This window comes from Talpa occidentalis, unplaced genomic scaffold (assembly GCF_014898055.3).
Source record: "Talpa occidentalis isolate TD23 unplaced genomic scaffold, MPIMG_talOcc4v2.1 talOcc4.6, whole genome shotgun sequence".
Lineage (NCBI taxonomy): Eukaryota > Metazoa > Chordata > Mammalia > Eulipotyphla > Talpidae > Talpa > Talpa occidentalis.
The window spans coordinates 83,655,221-83,676,443 of record NW_023604972.1 but is presented as its reverse complement, the minus strand read 5'-3'; the positions used below and the strand labels follow the sequence as shown (position 1 = coordinate 83,676,443).

The following is a 21,223-nucleotide window of genomic DNA, read 5'->3' as shown; positions in this document are numbered from 1 at the left end:
CCTAAAGATTTTCTTCCATGTGTCATGCTCCTCTGTAAATTAGCATCACCCACCAAGTTGGCAGTATTCCTTGGAATGTGCGCTAGGTTATACATTTAGATGGAACTAGAGCAGTAAGGGAGAGCCAGGGAAGAAAAACAGATGCCCCAATTGGGCAGATCAAATTAATCAAACACTCTCTGAGTCTCCCTAGGTTAAAATCCTCTTTAAAAACTCATTCTGCTACCAATGCTGCTGAAAAACAGGACTATCTTTGTCCTTTCCATAGTGAAAATAATTCATTATAATCTAGATGTCAACATTTTGAGAGCTAAAAATAGGACATCTCTCCTTTATAGTTAAACTTGCCCCAAGTAGCTGAGATATTGAAAGCAATATCAGACACTGTAAATGAGCCTGATTTCTCAGGAGAATGTCTCAGAGATGAATCATGATATATTCTTAACCAAAAGAAATGATAAGCTAGTTTCTCACTTTCATATCATTTTTAGGACTCTTACTCTTTTAACCACTGAATGGCCAGTGAACTTTACCTAATTGGATATGGCAAACATAAAAGACTCTGAAGGGTAAATCAATTTAACTTTAGTATCTCTTTAGATACTGACTATAGTTCCTGAAACTCAAGTTCACCTGAAATTCAATGCTTCCTTGGAACAGAATCACCAAAACTATGAAGCTATTTATAGGTATGAAAAATGTCTGTCTCTAAGACATTTTTCTAAGATCTAGCTCCTGAATTCCATATATCCCTTTCTTTTTCCAACTTTTAAGAGAACTGGGGAGTGTCCGAACATGTATTTATATATTATAAGACGCAATTATCTGTACTGTTCCCACTATATGAGGAAATATTTACTACAATGTATCTGCAAAAAAAGTGTGCATGTGTATGTTGTGGTTGTATGTTTGTTCTTACTCTCTCTTCTATGTGTTAAAAGCTTACAGGTATTATGCAACAGATATTATGAGATTTATATTAAGACTTGTCCTTTTACATGTGTACTCATCATAATGAATCAAAAACTTGTTACGCTATAGAAATTCTCCTCAGCCATCTTTCTTGTCTCATATATAATCACTTGTGAGTATTGTACACACACACACACACACACACACACACACACACACTTGAATAGGAAGTGTTGGGATTGGTGAGAAAGTGCTCAGATGTTAAGCAAAGAACAGGCCACCCACGTAGGATGACTGCTGGGTTGAGGCATCTTTGTCTAGCATTTGTGACACCTTTGTCTGGCCCAGAGCTTGTCTGATCAACACCTAGGGCTGAAGTGACACAAAAGCGCAACAATTCTTAGTAGGCATTTGGAACCGCTCTCTACACCATAGGAAGCTGACACCTGCAGTAAGGGTTGAAATTCACTGAGCAGTAAGTATGCCTGGAAAGGTTTGAAGTGACTTCATCTCCAAGGAAAGAAGTCTTCCCACATTGATTGAAATGCTGCCTCTGAAGTGACAGGCCAAAAGAATGTGAGCAAAATGGAATATTCCCTGACTTATTCTGTGTGTTCTGGGCTAATCCATCTGAACTTGTTGGGAAGTCTTTGATATATTTTCTCTTTGCAAATGTTGGTTTATATGTGTTTATTAAGACTTTCATGGCATCTTTTCTCTAAAGGGTGAGGTCTCACAGAATCATAACCTAGGGCAGTTTAAAGTGCGAAAATAAAAATTGAGAAAGGGAAGGGGAGCAAGGAAAGCAAAGAGAAAAGGAGAGCAAAGGGAGAGTAGGAAATTCAGCCAACAGTAAGTTTCCTAGACTTCTTTCCATCTCTTTCTTTGTCTGACACCTAAAACATCTCTCCTTTCACTTTGCAAAAAGCAATTCTCATTACTCCCTCCCTCCCTTTAACAACTCAAATCTGACTTCATGAGAATCCAATAAGCCCTGTAGCAACCCACATGTAACTAATGATATTATGACATTGTTATATTCAAAGCACTATTTTCTTTGTCTTTCCAATAGTGTGTATATGTGTGTATGTGTACGATAGTTGTTTCCAGAATTCACATGCCCTACCCCGAAAAGCTCCATCACTATCTACCAGGGGAGGGACATACCACTTGAAAAAGCTTCCCAGGTGATGCTCACTCAGTTCTCTCCTGCCGGATCTAGAGTGTCTAAGGGTAGACATATTCTAAACACCTGACCCAGAATTTGGCACATCCTAGGTGACCATTTCTTGGTGATGATGATGGAGAGGACAACACATGCCAGGGTGAAAAGTCTGTTCCTCCATCTGTGGACATCGAGTAAACATTTAACATTTATGAGTAGGGGCACAACACAAAGTATTGCACTAAGCAATTCATGTGTGATTGTGGAGGTGTGGTCATATACATGTCGCCATTGGAGATAGGTATATATCTGAATTCTAGATAAAAGGTTGTTGAGATTACAAAGGATATAGGGCTACCAATAAAACTGCCCAAAGCAGGCCTCCCTGGTGGCACGAGGGGTTAAGACACAACGTATGAAGCTATCTGCAGCCACTGCGGCACAAGTTTGATCCCCGGCCAGGGAGCAACCCACATGGCGCAGCAGACCTCTCCTGTCTTGCCCGCTACGCCCCTCAGCAGTGGATTTTGTCAATCTGCCTGTTCTGTTCCCCACTCTGTCTCTGGTGAATCCTCTTACCTCCCGCACCTCTGGCCTGCACCCCAATTCTTTTATGCATATATAAATAAATCTTAAAAAAAAAAAACTGCCCAAAGTAGCATCCAGACATCAGCAGACATCCCATGGGGGAAGAACCTAAAAGGTCACTTCCAGGTTAGAACATGGCACACTGCCAGGGTTCTTCAACCAGATATCAGAGCTCTTCTGCCTGACTTGATGGTATTGATTCTGGTTCTGGACATCCAAACTGGAGAGTGTCATGGGATTTGAGTCTGGAGTTTAGTCTGGAGTAGGATGTTGGCAGAGGGGTCCTATTCTAGAATTTATGCAATTCCTGACTGATCCATTTCAGGCTGATTCTAACGCATGGTCTCAACAACCAAACTGTAGGCAAGAGTGAACATACCAATACATCCCACATCCTTCATTAAGTCAGAAATTTTGGAAAAGGTGAAACTGTCTTTCAGGCTTAATTTATTTCTGCTGAGATGTTTTGTTTGATTAACAGTACATATTCGGAAGATGCTTGTCCTTCACTTTCCAATCTCCTTTTAGCCTTTGTCAGTAACCTTGTGGGCTCTCCACAGGTGGTACCATTTGTAATCCATTTGACACAGCAAGACTATCATAATTAATGAAGCTCCCCACAGCACTGCCAGTGACCCAGAATGTAGGACAGGAGGCACCGAGTGGAAAGAACAGAGGGCTGTGAGCCAGGAGACCTGGACACTGTCAGGAGGCTGTAGGAGCTGCAAGAACAAGGGCCATGCTTTTCTTTTGCGTACCCATTTGTCCCCAGTCTTAAACTGGAAGGATAGGAGGGAAAAGGATCTGTCTAAACTAACCATTAAAATTACCACTAATCATTAAATTACCACTAACCATTAAAATTACCACTAACCATTAAAATTCTTGTTCTTGGCCACAATCCTATATTTGTCACAGAAAATAAATTTAAAGCAAACCGTTGTTGCATCAAATTTTGACTGTGGTGGTTATAGGGGGAGTTATGATTAAATCTTTAAATGCCGAAATAAACCCTGAACAGTTTCTGAGTTGAGGTCCAGTCTGGAGCCTGGAGAGCAGGGGAATTTGAGCTTTTCCAGCACAGGCTCTTCTAGAACATGCCTGATAGGCTTTTCTATGGTCAGGGTTTGAGGCAGGAGAAAAGGCGACCCAGAGTAGTAGCTTTCCCTTCTTCTCTCTCTCCTTCAAACACACACGTAAATGGAATAAAAAGTGAAAGAAAATAAAAAGCCAGAAGGAAAACAGATGGCTTCCTATAATGATTTTCATCCAGTTAGAATTATGTTTTGACATTACGGTCCAACAGAAAAGAACTGGAATAATTTTTTTCCTACATCTCACCCCACATGACTTCTGCCTATACTAGCCTAGACCTGTATAAACAAAGTACCTGACAAGAATTCCGGTAAGGTCATGGAGAAGCCCCAGTATGCAGTCATTCAGATGACTCCCGCTGACTTTGTTCATTACAATGGCACCATAGGCATCTGCTAAAAAATGCTCCCAGAGAGATCCCAAGGAACCTATTCTCCTTCCCTCAGGCCTTCCTGGATCCTCCACGCTAGACTCACCCCCACCCCCTTCCTCCAGAGGTCAGCTTGCAGTGACATCAAGCTGTGAATGCTCACCAAACATCTAGAGAACAAACACAAATCTTTACAGGTGAGGATTGTCCTTTCTCCCCCCAAATCAAGGAATTTGAATTTCCCATAAGACTTCACTTCAATTTTATTAAAAGTTATTTTAAAACCCTATGACATCTCTCCCTCATGAAGAAGTCTTTGTATCTCTTGGCTCTCTCCTTTTCATTCCTCAAATTCATTCATTCAGGGTTCAAGTCCTGGGGTATCATGGATTTGAATGACTATTCTCTTTTCATGCCTGTTTTACACATAGTATCAATCGCAAGTTACATGTTAATATTTTTTAAATGTATTTAACATTTGAATTATTTTTTATGTTTATAAAAGTAATACAAAGTTACTATATTAGACTTTTTTAGATTATCAATATGTCCTAAGTTAATAAAATGGAAAGTTCTGATTTTTTTTTTTTTTTTTTTTGTTCATGCATGGTTCAGGGCCTCCCTCGTGGTGCAGCTGATCGCAGTGCTATGGAGCTGTCCGCAGCCTCTGCAGTGCCGGTTCGATCCCGGCCAGCCGGCGAAGGTCCCACATGGTGCGGCAGACCTTTCCCGTCTCCAGGCAGACCTTTCCCGCTGCTCCCCTCAGCAGTGTATTTCGTCACTCTGCCTGTTCTGTTCCCCACTCTGTTTCTGGTGAATCCTCTCACCCTCCTGCGCATCTGGCCTGTACCCCAGTTCTTGTATAAATAAATAAATCTTAAAATAAATAAATAAACTTTAAAACAAATGCATGGTTCAAACTCTGCTGGATGAATTTTCACTAAATGGAGAGGGAATATTTCAGATGGTTTGATTTAAAATATAGGCTGCAAGGTGTACATGAAATTCAGACTGAGAACCCAGAGTTATCTTCTGGGCAGCTAAATGTAAGTCACAGCAAGGGGCCCTCAAGCTGCTGTTGGGGATAAACATATGCTGTGCCACAAAAGAAATCACCCCATGTCCCCCAGGTTCTTCTCAGACTGAAGGAGTAATCAAACCAGCATCGGATGAGTTAGCAGAGGAAAAACAATCAATTAAATAACACACAAATAGAGAATTTATATGGTTGTCAATTCTGGAGCAGACCAGGACTGCATTTTAGATTTCTTTTTATTTTTTTAATTTTTTTTTATAAGTTCTGTGTTTATTTATTTATTATTTATTTATTTATTTTACACAAGCACTGGGAACAGTCAGAAGCGCGGGAGGGTGAGAGAATTCACCAGAGCCAGAGCAGGGAGCAGAGCAGGCAGAAGGACGAAAGCACACTGCTGAGGGGAGCAGCGGGAGGCAGGAGAGGTCTGCGCGCCACGTGGGACCCTCCTCTGGTGGCCGGGGAGCAGCCGGGGATCGAACCGCAGCTGCAGAGGCTGCGGGCAGCTTTGCAACCCAATGCTCAACCTCTGCGCCACCGGGGAGGCCCATCCTGCGTTTTAGAATGTGGGGTATCAAGGACAGGAAGGGGGAGATGTCACATGATTGACAAAAAGAGCATGGTGACCTCATCCTTACTCAGTAAAGGTGCGATTCTTAGATTGAGAGAATGTGTTTATTGATAAACCTAAAACTGGCTGAGAACCCCACATCATATTCTTCCAGGTTAATAAAAGGGAGAATAGTGATTGTTTTATCGATGAGGATATATTTGTCTCTTCTTTAATCAGGGCTGAGTGAAGGACTTGGGCCAGATCAGCTTCTCCAAGGCTTCAGGGTCCTCATTACAGTGAGCACAAAGTGAAACAATTTACATTCCTAAGTAATGGAAATGGACCTCTTGAGACTCTCAGGGTCTTGACTGCTTGACTGACCTCTAGTTCCAGACCAATGTGACATGAGGCCTGCTCTAGGCCTACTGAGAAAATTTTATCTGACCATTTTGGGGGCATTGACCCCACAGTATTAAGAAGCTGAGGAGAGCTTCAGACTAGCCTGTCCGTCTGGTGTTATCACTTCCACCTCTTCACCTTCTGCCACCCTGCATCCTGAGCCAAGAGGCTCTTCTGTTCTGCTGCCAGGTCCTGTTCCTTCTTGCTCAGAAGCAAGAAGGTATGTGGCAGGCGACGATGAACAGCGGAGAGTATGAAGACACCAGCATGGCTGCTAGAACCAGTAATGAACCTACTCGGTATGGGTTGGTTGCGCGACAGTTAACTACCTTAGGATAGCTCTGGAGCCAGATGGTCTAGATTCACATCTCATTTTCTTATAGTCTTTGTGACCTTGGCCCCGTTAGTTAACTTCTCTGTACCTAACTTTCCTGTAGATAAGGGAATGTTAATTTAATATTAAATTATATTAATATAAAAGGCATTTTTCTCAAAGGTTTATTAGAATTATTAAGTTAATATAGTCAATCTATAATATTTAGAACAGTGGAATTGTGGAACTGTGACTTATAATAATATGTCTGTATGTCTGTTCTAGACTCAAGGATCTTAAAAACTCTTGAAATTTCCCACGTTCTGAGAGAGAAAAGGTGTCCTTTGTTATGTTAATGAGGTGACTTCTGGAAAACACCTGAGGTTGGAGGCTGGTTGCCATGGGAACCAACAGATTTTTTTTTTTTAGAGAGTTGGAATTTTCAGTCCCACCCCCAACCTCCAGGGAGGAGGGGCTGAAGAGTTCCATCACTGATAGCCAGTGACTTCATCAGTCATGCCTGTGCAGTGAACCTCCATGAAAACCCAAGCGCACAGGGGTCAGAGAGTTTCCTGTGGTGACTATATGGAGACTGGGGAGACTGGCATACTTAGGAGATGGAAGCTCCCCCATCTCATCCATCTGACCTTCCCGCGTGTAGGGTAAGGTAAAAGTATCAGGCTTTTCTGCCCTCCTATTAGGATAGATGAGGGAACCCTGTGGTCCTGAATGCATGCCTGATGGCAGGCACCTGGGTACAAGGGTGGCATCACAGGGACACCAGCAGAAGCCAAGAACGAACGGAAGCCGAGAGAAGAAGAGAAACAGAGAGAACGCCAGAGAGAGCCCAGATAGAGTGAAGACTTGCTGGGCGCTGGGAGGCCTAACAGCCTCCTGGCACCCCAGCACCCCTGCCAGCCATGTACCCGGTAAATCCCAATAAAAGCCTGCAAAGCCACTGAAGACTCTCTCCTCCTTGTCTGCATGCATGGGATCGTAGAAAACCTGCACTGTGTCCAATTCCTGCCCCTACAATGAGTTATATCCTTTTGTAACAAACTCATAATCTAGCAGTAAAATGTCTCTCTGAGTTTTTTGGAGCTGCTCTTGCAAACTAACCAACCCATGGGGGTGGCCTTTGGAACTTCCAATCTATAGGTGATTGGTCAGAAGTACAGGTGACAACCTTGACTAGTGATTGGCATCTGATGAGAGGGACAGTCTTGTATGATGACTAAACCCTTAATTTTCAGCATCTGATATCTCCAGGAACTGTCAGAATTCAGTTACATTGTAGGATACACAGCTGGTATTCAAGAATTGCTGGGTATTGGGGACCCTCCCCCACACATACATTGGAGTTGGGTGGCATGTGTAAGTTCTCAGTGTATCTTACTATTACTTCCTTTAGATAATACACATCTGGATGGCAGGAGGTCTTCCTTTGTTAGTGTTCTTAAGCCTCCTTTACTAGAGTAAACTTCTTAAAAGTAAGGGCCAAGCCTTCAGTCCTTTGTGTCTGCCACATGTGGGATTGCACGTTTCTCAATGAGGGCAATGAAGAAATGCTCCTGACTGAGGCCAGTGGAGGAGGCATCTGATTTGCGGTCAGAGTGAATCTCAGTTCTCTTCAGAGCAAAACTAGGGTCACTGAGTACTCCCTTCTCATTACCGTACCTTCTGGAGCAAAGACAGATGTATGACCAATGCCTTTGATTACTTGTGTACTAAACTTGCTTTACTTTCTCAAGAAACACATTTCAACGTTATTTTAAAAAACATCCTTTGCCTCAAAAAGAAATGACAAAACTCACCTTGATTTTTCAGTGGTAAAGGCATAGTTTCCCTGAGTTTGCTTAAAAGGTTTTTCATTTCTCGCATATCTCTGCAAAATTGAAAAAAAAGAAAAATAATCAGCTGTACAATTTTGAAATGCAATCTCAACAGTCTGTTCTATGAGACAACTGAAGGACGAGAGTCTGTACCTAATTGTACAAGCTCTAGTTTCCAATAGGCAAATATTGAATTTATTTTGCTTTTTTATAACAATCTGAGCTGGTCTGGCTCTGGAAGGAAGAACTACCCTGGCAAGCATTTCCACAGGGCCTTCTGTTGCAGGCGTTCTCACCTGTTCCTCCAGTGGGACCTGGCCGAGATCAGATGAGAGACTCTGATAATGAGGACTGTACTTCAGATTTCCAAGGGGAGGGAAGGGCAGAGAACTCAAATACTGAGGGTGCCCTCAAGGTTTTCAGGTCAGGTAGCTGTTGTGATTGTGTAGTTTCACTGTTTTCTGCTTGAATTTACAAGTCTAATGTGATTGCAATTTGGTGTAACACATGTGTAAACTATTAACAAGAATTAAATTTGAATTGACTTGGAATGTCAGGGGAGGGGAGAGTCTGTTAAATTCAAAAACCTTCAGGGAAGAGGTCCACAAAGGATGAAACAGAGCGAGCACAGTACCAGCAGGGGCACTGGGCCTCCCTTCCTACGGACACGGGCATATAGATATGCCACTCTTACCGCCAAAATCCTCTCTCATCTCAAGGTATGTGGGATCATAAACCATAGAAGTGCAGAGTAGGGAGTCATCTTGAGGGCGTCTAGTCTGGGACCAAGGGTCAGGGGGCCAGTGGTTCCCCCACATTAGGGTGGTTGTCCACGGAGTCATCATGCCACAAATCCCAGGGCATTAAAAAGACAAAAATCAGATACACCATCTAGTTAATTCTAGAATAGGTGAGCAATAGCAGGCCTTGGGGTTTAAGAAAGCTTTTTTGAGAACACATTTCTAAAGCTGAGGAAACTTTAACTTGTTTTTCTTCTGCCATTGGAGAGTGAGAGTTACCATTTAACTTTACAGATGACACTCCACAGTCCGCGTTATGAAAACACAGCTGTTGAGTACGGTATGAAGATCCCTATCTTTGGGGAGGTAGAAACCCCATGGGGTCTCCTTCTCAAGTATTGGGCAATGTGTGAGATGAAACTATCTCAGGGATTGCTGATTGGAAAAGGAGAGGAAAGTAGCCTTGAGGAGCTCTAGATAACACCTGTAAATACAACCAGAATTCTTCCTCACAGGCATGAGGGTGTATCTGTGGGGAGCTACATGGTGACACTCTGCAAAGAGTATTTCTGGGGTGAGAAGGTGAGTGTGGGGAAGGGGAGAGAGGAGGACTGGCTCCTAGAACCAGCCAAGGAAGCATTGTTTTTTTGTAAAATTCTCCAGAGCAGACAGGATGGGTGGGAGGGGAAGGCACAAGGTGGGACAGGGTAGGAATGTGAGACGGACTGGCTGGAGAGGTAGGTCTTCTTGAGATGCAACAATTCTCAGCCTGGCTTTTGCCCTGGAGTGCCCGGCTGCTAGGTTCTACCCCATGAGAGCCTGATTTTGTTGTTTTATGGTGGGACCCTGGTGATTATTTTTTATGAATTAATTTTTTTAAAGATTTATTCATTTATTTATACAAGCACTGGGTACAGTCAGAAATGCGGGAGGGTGAGAGAATTCATCAGAGCCAGAGCAGGGAGCAGAACAGGCAGACTGACGAAGTACACCGCTGGGGGGAGCAGCGGGCGGGGCAGGAGAGGTCTGCGCACCATGTGGGACCTTTGCGGGGCAGCCGGGGATTGAACCAGCGCTGCAGAGGCTGCGGGCAGCTTCGCAGCCCAGCGCTCAACCGCTGCGCCACCAGAGGAGGCCCTATTAATTTTTTTATGACATCCTTGCAGTCTCTGTAGTTCTCTCACCACCCTATCACCCATGAACCATCACCATGTTCTCTTGTGCTCATCCTGCTCCTTTCTTGCCCCCTATCTTCCCCCTCCTTTGCTGTATGCTTCAGTTCTGTGGGAAGCTGGTGTTTTTAAGGTGTAACACAGGTTGTGACCCAAGCGTGGGGCAGTGAGACAGGGAGAGCTGAGGAAACTGCCCTCCCAAGCCAGGTATGCCTAGTTCCCTCACTTGTCTCCACCTTCCCTGGCTGGAATCTGGATTTTCAGACTGAAATGAAACATTGTCAACCCTGTGTGCTGTGCTCTCCCATTCTTTATGTCACCCACAGCTTGCTTTTCTACAAGCGTACAGAGCTTGGCTGTAGCTGTTGTGCAAGGTCTCTCAAAAGGAAAATGGCTGGGCTGATGGATTATGCCCTGACCATTAGCATCCTGGCAGATATTTCTTCCTGGGACTAGAACAGAGCATTTTCTATTTGATAAATTAAGATAAATCAATCCCTCATCATTTATCTATAGTTCTATCAAATGGTGCCAAACAGCTTTATTTTTGAATTGTTGGATTACCAAGCTTATACAAAATCCAAGTTTTATTAATAGCACATAATTACCACATGCTTCAATTTTCTATAAACACAGAAATTCAGTAATGAGCTTGAGAATTGTATTACAACCTGACTGTAGAACCACAATGGCTATAAATGCCATTGTGTGTTACATTTCTAAAAATAAAAAATAAAATGCTCGCTATCTTGCCAATGACTCAACATAGCACACACAGAGCACTCAATAGAATTGCCCAGTTTTCATTCAGCTGCTTTGTGCCAGGCTCAGGGGACATTAGCCGCAAAGGACAGGATATCTGTCCAAAGGTTGACAAACAAGGCCTCATTCTTCTGCCTCATAAAATGGCATTTTTAGCATCTAGAGAAGACATGACACTTATTATTATATTATTATCATTTCCTTTTCCTGAATGAAATGGAATCTTTGTAGAATATCTTTTTTTTTTCCCCAAGAAAGAAAGAAACTCCCTTTCTAGCAGTGGCTACTGCTGGTTAAGATAAGTGTACTAACTGGCCTTGACCACTGTGGGGGGCCACTGGCTACATTCTGGAGGGGAGGGAAGGGAGCCCTGCCACTGCTGCCTTGGACAGATGTGGGCCCCTGACCCACCTCTCTGCAGAACTTTCCATACCCCTGAAATCTGAGGCATCTTTGCACGATTCTGAACTTGTCTCCCTGAACAAATGAATATTTTGGGACCTAGGTGAACTGTGATGATACATAGATCCAACGCTCCCTTCCCAAGGAAGCACGGTTTCCATTTCCATGGTGATGCAGCCTGGCGGAGTCAGCTAAGCAGAGGCTGGAGCCTATGTCTGCTGGAGGTTCGCCTACTGTTCACTGCAGAGTTTGCCGTCTCTCCCGTCTCTCCTCTCCGTTTTATGAGAGCTGTTTCTGAGTCTGAAAGAGAAAATCTTCACTTTCTGTAGCCCCTAACAGTATTAACTGGAGGAGGGCTGGCAGTCTATTTAAGGGAACTTCCCACTTACCTTTCAGTGTTCTCAATGTCTGTGGAAACCTGCCAGGCTTGTTGCTGAATATCTACAGGGGATGATGAGGAGTCCTCTACAGCAGGCAGTTCAGCACTCTCCTCAATTTTGCAATCCAAACCCTTGGTTCCCCCGACAGGTTCCTTTCCTAAGGGGTAATAGGGTGGGTAAGAGAAATGGATAAGAAATCATAAATGCAAATTCTGTATCCAAGACTGCAAAGCTTGACTACGCTTTGAGTGAAATGCTCCCTCACAAATACTAAAATGGTGTGTGTGTGTGTGTGTGTGTGTGTGTGTGTGTTTTCACAACATTTTGGGAAAGGTAGCATGAGGTCAATGCAACCTGAAGGTCAATATAAAAGTAAGGCCCCTGATTTTGATGAAATATTGGTGCTTTGTAGCCCATTCTTAGTGAGTTAGAATCAGGTTAGCTTGGGGGTGTGAAACCATGATGCTTTTTGATTCTCAGATGCAGGGACTGATTTCAAGTCGATTCTCTCTGGAAAAAAATCTCCAAATTGATTTAGCACTAGATTTATATGAAATGAAATGGGAGTTTTAGTCCAGTCCAGACAGACTTTGCTAATGTTTTTCATTTTGCCTAGAACATCTGTGCCTCTGAAGGGAGGATCCTGGGAGCCCGGGGATCGGCTGTGACCTAAGAACTGGGTTTCAAACCCAGCTTTGTCAGTTATGTATTCACTTACTCCATTTGTTCACTTGGAAATATTCCTTGAGTTGCCGATTAAGCTTGATGTCAGAGATATAGAGATGAAAGGATGACAGTCTGTCTCTTAAAGTACTAGAGATAGACAATTAACAATTATATAAATAATTACAAAGCTGTTGTATAACAGCAGGCTGAAAAGGATATAGATTATTAGCTCAAATAAAGTGCCAATTGCCCTAACACCATTTAATGACTTTCCTGTTGACCTTACTGCTCTTTATGACATATTAAATTCCAATATAAATGTGGGTCTGTTTCTGGACATACTAAACTATTTCACATTTATTTATCTGTTTGTCCTTGTGCCAATTCTATGAACTTTTAATTATTATTATGGTTTTAGTATTTGGTAGTGAAAGTTCTTCATTATTCTTTTTCAAAAATGTTTAAATGTTTGAATTCACTGCAAGTGAAACTATAAATTACTACCATCTGGGATTTGGAACTTTAATGAGGAATGAGTCACTGATTACTTTTTCAGTATTGTCTAGGTTTAATGGTTTATTTGAAATTTTTGTTCTTCTTGAGTTAATTTTGATAATTCATTTGTCCTAGAAAACCATCTACTAGATACATTTGGAATAGCATACTTTCAAATCTGGTTTTCTCTGTAACTTTATGTATCCCTAATGCTATATTTCTATGGCTTCTATGATTTCTATGATTTCTTTGCAAGCCTTTATATGACTGAAAATATTTTCTCTCTCTCTCTCTCTCTCTTTCTCTCTCTCTCTCTCTCTCTCTCGTTCTCTCTCTTTCTCTCCTATCACACTTAACTTCTAATTGACTGGATATAAGTATCAATGAGCAAACTAAGTTTCTCTCAGAACGTGGGTAATGTTTTCTCCTTGTCTACTATCTATAGCCGGGAAAGCTTTGTGGGCAACCTATTTAATGGCTCTCTTAAAAATTTTAAGGATGTTATCTTTAAACTTTTGAGTTATGAATTGCCTCCTAAATATATCTAGGTATGGGTTCTTTTTAAACCCATTTTTTGGCATTTGACTAGCATTTGCAATCTATTTTCTCCAATTCATTAATCTGAAAATTTGCAAACTTACAGCCAACTTAAAAGAATATACAATGGATATTCAAATATCCTAGTTTCACCAAATGGTAATATTTAATCATAGTTTCTTTTATCTCTTAGTTCTGTGTGTGTGTATATATCACATATATAGAAGTACATATATAGGCATATATATACACATATATATTTCATGTATATTATAGTTATATAGTTTTGATGAAATATTTAAAAATAAGTTATTTACATTAATACAGCTTATCCAAAATACTTCAGTGTGTATTTCCTAAAAAAGGAAAGTTTCTTACATAACTACAAAACAACCATCACACCAAAAAATTAACTTTGATAAATGATTTTATATAATACAATTTGATACAATACTATTTAATATCATGTCTATATTCAAATTTCTCCAATTCTTCCAATAATGGGCTTCATAGTTTTTTTTTTTTTTATCAAGGCATCAAACAGGATTATGCACTGTATTGTTTGCCATGTTTCTTTATTCTCCTTTTAGCTAGAACAGGATCTTGTCTCTTATTTTTTGTCTTTCTTGTCATCAGTTGTTTTGAATGAATAGTCCAGAACAGTTGTTTTATAGAATGTTTTTGATATATTAGTTGTCTTATTGTTTCTGCATATCTAATTCAAAGTAAGCATTTTGGCCAAGAATATTACAGACATGATAGTGGGTTCTTCTCCGTATCTTGCATCAAAAAGCAAATGACTCTGTCCTATTATTAACAACATTAGTTGAGTATTACTGAATGCTTGGTAAGCTAGTTTCTGCCAGTGTGGACCATTGTAGAAGCACCCTTTTCCTTTTGCAATCATTATAAACTATGGAGTGATTCGTTGAGGTGTTACAGGCTTTTTAATTTAAACATCTTTTCCTTTCTATAGGTTTGATAATGTTTTTCTATTTTCTTGATTATTTACTTCTCTACTCTCTCCATTCTTTCAGAATTCTTATTTTATATTTGAATCTCTAGATTTAGTCATCTATGTTTCTTGATTATCTTTCATAATCCATATATATATATTTTAGGGCCTTGATCTTTCAGTTCATTATTATAGGGTCACAGTATTTCCATTACTCTACTGCAATTTAGCCTGTCACAGTTTCATGAATATTGGAAAGAGACATATGATATGATGCCTGGGTCAGAGACAAAGGCAGTTTATTATCACAGGATAAAAGAAGCAAGAGTACGAACATTTGTATTGGTTTCTTGAGTCCTAATTCCCTTAAGAAAAAGGCCAGATCCTACCTACACATACAAGGTGCTGTGTGATGGGAGAGGAACCCTGAACTTATTCGGGCTCCTGAATCTCTTATACGCATATCTGACCTTTGCCCCTAAAAGAACAGTCCTATTACATTGAAAAACAAGCAGGTATTCCTCTGAAGGAAAACACTATTTCTGATTTCTGAAGCATTTGCTAAATAAACATCTTCCAAAAGATAGTGTAAAACAAAGGACGGTCAGTGCCTCACTTTGCAAGATATACCAAAAATGCAAGAGATGCATGGAATATTGTCTCCCAACATTAATCAACCTATCAATTGAGTTTTTATTTGATTGACAATATTTTTATTTCCAAAAATAGATGGCTTCTTCCTTTTGTTGCAGACAATTATTGTTTCATAGGCATGGCAGACTCATAAATCTTTCTGAGTGTACTGATTACATAGATTTAAATTATTTCTGTTTTCACTTTAAAATTAGTCTTGGGCCTCCCCGGTGGCGCAGCGGTTGAGTGCTGGGTTACGAAGCTGCCCGCGGCCTCTGCGGCGCCGGTTCGATCCCCAGCCACCGGAGGAGGGTCCCACATGGCGCGCAGACCTCTCCTGCCGCCCACTGCTCCCCTCAGCAGTGTACCTCGGTCCTTCTGCCTGCTCTGCTCCCCGCTCTGGCTCTGGTGAATTCTCTCACCCTCCCGCGCTTCTGACTGTACCCAGTGCATGTATAAACAAACAAACAAACAAACAAATAAATAAATAAAACATGCCTCTATAAAAAAAAAAAAATTAGTCTTAAAGTATTAGTTGCTTTTTTGTTGTATTTGGTAATCCCTTTCAGGGTGTTGGTTTTTCAAAATCTGGTCATTCAAACTTGTCTTTGAGGATCTCTGTATGTTGTTCTGATGACTATCCTACTTCTGGAGATTGTGGAAAAAGGGCAGGATGTGTGGCTGGGACATGTGTTTAAAACTTGTCTTCTGTGTTTCCATCTCCAGTGATCAGCTACCCAGACACTGCCTGATTTTTGGACCTCATGCGTGCTCTGAGTTTCCTGTTTAGAACTACTATGGAATCACATCTATTGAGCAATTCAGGCTTGGAAAAAACATTAGAATCAGGTGTTCACTTTTTTCTACGGCTGCCCTTCTGGTGGCTCAGAGTTATTTCATACCCTCTCCAACTTTGCCGCCCAGTTGTGATAATAATGGTCTCTATTGCTCTATTTGGAATAACCTAATTTTTCTGAATGCAATTTCGAGCATCAATTTTTTTTTTGGACAATTATTCTAGAAGTCTCTTGTCTGATTTGAATCCAAGTTTGAAGAATCTTTGGAATTGATTTCATTTCTGCAGTAATTTTCTCCTGCTTATTTCTTCTTGAGATTTTATAGGCACTGTTTTTCTCTATTCATTTATAGTCACCAATACAATTCCAGTTGCTTTCTAGCTTTGAGAAATTCCTGAAATTCTCTGGTTTGTTGGTCATGCATCCTTGTTTTTCAGAGATACGGAAAAGGCTGTTCTATGTTTGCCAATCTCTACTTTTTTTCCTCTCTCTTATAATTAAGAGGGGCCATGTGACAGAGTTATGGCTTCTAAGCAGGATTCTGAGCAATGATGAATGCCTCTTTTAGATTGGCTCCTAAATATCTTGCCAAATGATCCCTCAAACTCTTTCTTTCCCTGGTCAACCCACCCCAACTCTGGCATTGAACTAGGACATGGGTAATAATAAATTCTTATTGTTTTAACCTTTGAGATTCAGTGTTGCTTCATGCCACAGTTACTCTTCTCTGAAAAATATAAGAAATAATATGGATTTATTCTTTTCACTGTATCTTTCCTCTTATTTCAGTGAATTTTCCGTAGGAAGGAAAGGATTTGCATGTGTTCAGTCCCACATCTCTAGACAAGCTTTACCTCCAATTACACACTCTCTATTAACAGATGCAGAATGAAAGCAATTCATTCACTTATTCAATACAATTAATTGAATCTTTACCCTGCTCCAGGAACTGTGATAAATCATGGGGATACAATAATACACATATACAGGTGATAACTCTAGAGAGGACAACAAAAAAGAAACTGGGCAAATACCCTTCAAGGTAATTCTTGCCATAATCAGTGCCATAGAAATGCACTGGGGAATATATTGGATAGGCATCAACCTAGCCTTGGAGGGCCAAGAAAGGCTTCCTGCAGGAAGGAGTTATGAGTTGGAGAAAGCATAACGGTAGACAGAATGAAGGGGGAGGCATGCAGTGGCATAGGGTGAGTAGACCATATATGTTCTAGGCTGAGAGAGTAACTGGATGTGCATGTTCAGATTCCTCAAAATAGTTCAGGAAGATATCTTCAGTGTGGCAGGGCAGGATATGGGGGAAGCAGGTGGGGTGGGGGTTGTTGCTGAGAGATGAGATTGGAGAGGTTACTAGGTTCATTTAATAGCTGCTCTTCTAAGTTACATTAAAGAGTCAGCAGAGAAATGCTTCACAAACCTGGCAGGGGTCTATCCAAGTTCTTTACTCTTCGCTTCCCTCCTTTGACCAGCTGTCCTTAGAATGGAGCACCTGTTCCCTAACATCAGGTGGGCTCTCAGGAAAGGGGTCAACCTGCTTCCAAATGGTAATTTCAAGTCAATGTTTTATTTCGCCCAAGAGTGTGGATATGCATTGAAAATCATTTCTTATTATGAAATGGAAAATGCAGTCCCTTGAAAAAATCAATTTCAGGCATCAGTGAACAAATATTTGCTCAAGGAGGGGCTGAAGTAGGGAAGGAGACCCTTTAGAGGACCTTGAAATCACACTAAGCTGACTTCAACACTATTTGGAATGAGGACATCAAAAAGTTGGCTACTCTCCTCAGCCTTTCAAATTTTTTGCCCTTAGCTCCTTGGGGATTTCTATGTATTTTTAGGTTGTTTATGGATAATGAAATAGGCATGTTTGAGGAAAAGTTAAGGGAAACCACCCATGAAGCACATACCAGATTAGAAGGGGCTGGTTATTCTTATATTCCTGAGAAATAGTCAGCTGCTTAGGAGGAACAAAAACACATCTGATTATGGGACAGCAACAAGAGTCCATGGAGCGCCCTCAGCTTCAGAAGTCCTGGAGGCTGACCCCAGAAGATGAGCTTCCTGTATTTAGAGGGGGGAGGGGTCTTTTATCACACTCCACGCTAGGGATCTATTTTCTTCCCATCACTTATTTTTCCCACCCCATTCTCTGTATGTTTCTCTATTTCTCTTCCCCTCCCTCCGCCACTCCCCGCCACCCCCTTCTCCAACCCCGAGTTTTTTTCCTTCTTGCTCTCCTGCCTGTTTTCAGCTCAGTGGAAAGTGTTGCCACACAAAGTATCTCTTTGGAGGTCATTACTTTGGCCTCAAGTATGCAGCAAAGCCAATTTTATCCATTTGTGTAAATTTCCCCAGGAATCAAAACAAAACAAATCTTCTCAGAGCTAATAATATATCACTGTCCTATCATTTCCTTGATGTCGGGGCAAATTTCCTACATCCTTTGTACTCCTGACACATTATCTGCTATAACACTATATACAAGGAAGGCTTTCAGGACAATTTTCATACTGACTGTGAACAACAAAATGAACCTGGCTTACATCAGATGCATGGAATCTTATCGAATGGTTATTCTCACTCATGCATTTTCATAACTGGTAGGTGCTTTTTACTCTAAGCACTGTGAAAAGGACTGGGGAGATATAGGCTGTTTGTTAAGTAATTCACTTTTCCTCTCTTGTGTTTCTCAAAAGCATTTAATTTAAATAGAAACAGGTTCTATTAATTCAGTTAGTTGTTTACCTATATTAAAAAAAATAGTTTCAAAGGATTTTCTGCGCTATGGCAAGTAGCTATTCACACTGCCATGGAAAATAATAATTATACTGTTCACAGAGCTCCATTCTAGTCCATACACTGGGAAATAAATGTTTTCCAATTCAGAAAAGACACAGAACTACTCTTCTTCTCCCCCCCACCCCCACCTCCACTGCCCGATGTGCTTCTCTGTTCCTTATGGCACTAGAATCCTATCACTACCCCTGGGGACAGCAGCCATCTAGAGGTTCCTTGCAGCTGTGTGAGAGAGCAGACAATGGAAGATACATTCACAGGAGGCCCCGAGGAGGCTTCTACTGCTCCACTTCCTGCTTCTAAAGTAGAACAATATATAAGATGCTCATATTATGTAAATCAGTAATTCCAGCGTTCCCACAAGGGTATCATGGCTAACCCATGCTTGCTTTGGTTCACATGAATGCTGCATTTTATTTTATTTTACTAAATATAATCCTTTCTAGTCAGAACTAAACCTTGGGCAAGTCACCTCTTTCAGCCTCAGCTTCATCATCTGTAAAATGGAGAGAATAATATTTGAGGGTAAAATGAGATAATTTGTATAAAGCACAAGTAGAAGATATACAGTAAGTAGTAACAATGATAGTTGCTAATTAGCCTTTTCCTTAGTTGACATCTGCTTTGACAATAAGTGATGATTATGGTGTCCTACTCACTGTTTGTTACATGAAGACATGGAGATAGAATAATAGATGGTTTAAGTTACCACTGGATTCCAGATGTTGGTTATATTTATATCCTGCCAACAGTACAAGCTTGTAGTGACTCGAGTTCTTTGCATTAGATACCAGTGTTTATAGTGTTGTTTCCTTCTTACCATTCAAGTCTCAGATCAAATGTTATCTCCTCAGAGAGTTTTGACCATCCTTTTTAAGGAAGCTTCCTAGCCACTTTCTATTAAATGACCCATTCTAGTTTAATTTTAATTACTTGTATTGTATAACAGTATTATATATTTGTTAGTATTGGGGATTTTTAGAATATTTGATTCTCATTCATTCATCCTTTTTTTTTTCCTTTTTCTTTTTTTTCCCCCAAAACTATTTTTTTGCTACACACTCACAAGAACAGGGTTCTCATCAGCCTCATTACTGCAATCTTCCCAGCATTAGAGCATTGCCTTAGGTATGCAATGTGTTTAGTATTATTCAAAGAGTGGATGCATATTTGCCCTCAGACTTTGAATCATAGCGTATTTTAAATCTGTTTAAAGTTTTATTCTTCTTTAGTTCTTCTAACCCACTGTTCTATTTTAGCATCAATTGCCTCATTACATTGGAAAATAGGTTTTCACTTTCAGCTATATCCTATTTCTGTCTTTATCTTGTTTGTTTGCCTTTTATTGGTTGGGTCACTTCCTTTACATTTCTTAATATTGTGCTAAATATAGGGAATCTTCACTGCACATTCCATTCTGTGTCTTGGGTACGTCCTGTATTTTGCTGGGTATTGCTTCATTAATTTCTCATTAAAGCATCTTGAGCTCTCAGCTCCCAGTAGATTTTGGATGAAGATTTTTCACCTTTTAAGCTTTCTCTACTCATTCCCTTTTGTGATTACATTTCCTCTGCAAATCTTTACATCTGTATATATCGTGGTGGTACATTTCAGGGAAAGAACTCATCTCAAAGGACCTGGGGACAGTTTTGCTGGAAGTTATGGCAGGGAGGCAGAGCAGCATCAGGGAGGGCAACTGACAGAGCAAGGTGAGGCAAAAAGAAAGACAGTCAGAACAAGCTCCTGTGTAAAGGGGGCTGTGTTGAAATGCATCGTGTCTCCTGTCAGAGCAGGAATGCTGCCTCAAAGACTGATGGAACAGGGAGAGAATGTGAGACAGGAAAGTCATGGTCAAAATAGCAGGATCATCCAATTCCCTTAGAAACTGACATCCACTTTCTGCCAACGGAATGAATGAAACCTGCAATCTCATTGCATCTTGTAGCAGGAAATAGGCATTAATGGTCACTGTGAAGCATCGACTCAGTAATGGGGAAAGATTTCCTACTTAACTAACTGTGAAGAAGTGAGAGCAACTATTTTTCACTATCTGCATAGAAATTAGACTTTGTTAAGTAATGATCCAATCACCAACTAAAAGTGTTAGCAGATGAAACAACAAAATGACTAAAATTATACCCATCTATCATCTTCTTAAAATAAACACAATTTTTTAGAATTACTTCTACATGGTATATAACCCAATAGCCTTTATTAAACGTGAATTTTACCTCACATCACAGTAATTCACTTTAATTTTGTTGGCCATGAAAAAATAAAATAATTTTAGTACTGTTTTTCTTCATTTCTTTGGCAATAGCATGTTCTTGTAAAGTATAAACAATTTCCAAGTAGATTGTACCAATCAGACTTATGAGACAGCAAAATTTCAACAGCCCAGAGCAGTGAAGAAACATGAAGATCCACTAAAGATGTTGTTAAGGCCTAAAGATACTCACAGTTTGCTTAATTGGGAGAGAAGGACAATCTTCATTACTAAATTCAAGCTCACCATGGGAGCTTTAAAATGATTTGAGGCTTATTTTTTTCCCAGAAAGAAGACATGGTCTTCACCCCTGTGATGACCTTCTGTGTCTTTTTTTCGAG

General features: G+C 40.6%; 1 protein-coding gene and 1 pseudogene across 2 annotated transcripts in view; one reads left to right on the top strand and one right to left on the bottom strand.

Annotated features, from left to right (window-relative positions):
* Nucleotides 1-5,027, top strand: part of LOC119260410 (protein CBFA2T1-like) — a 55,445-nt pseudogene extending 50,418 nt beyond the window's left edge.
* Nucleotides 1-21,223, bottom strand: part of RGS7BP (regulator of G protein signaling 7 binding protein) — a 91,138-nt gene that overhangs the window by 6,647 nt on the left and 63,268 nt on the right. Inside the window, exons 4-5 of one of the 2 annotated variants that reach the window (XM_037530024.2) lie at nucleotides 11,729-11,876; nucleotides 8,246-8,316 (exon numbers count right to left, since the gene is read on the bottom strand). In XM_037530024.2, the coding sequence (XP_037385921.1) occupies nucleotides 8,246-8,316; nucleotides 11,729-11,876 (219 nt within the window). Of the gene's footprint in view, nucleotides 1-8,241; nucleotides 8,317-11,728; nucleotides 11,877-21,223 lie in introns of those variants that run through there. The other variant, XM_037530025.1, reaches the window with a different exon arrangement.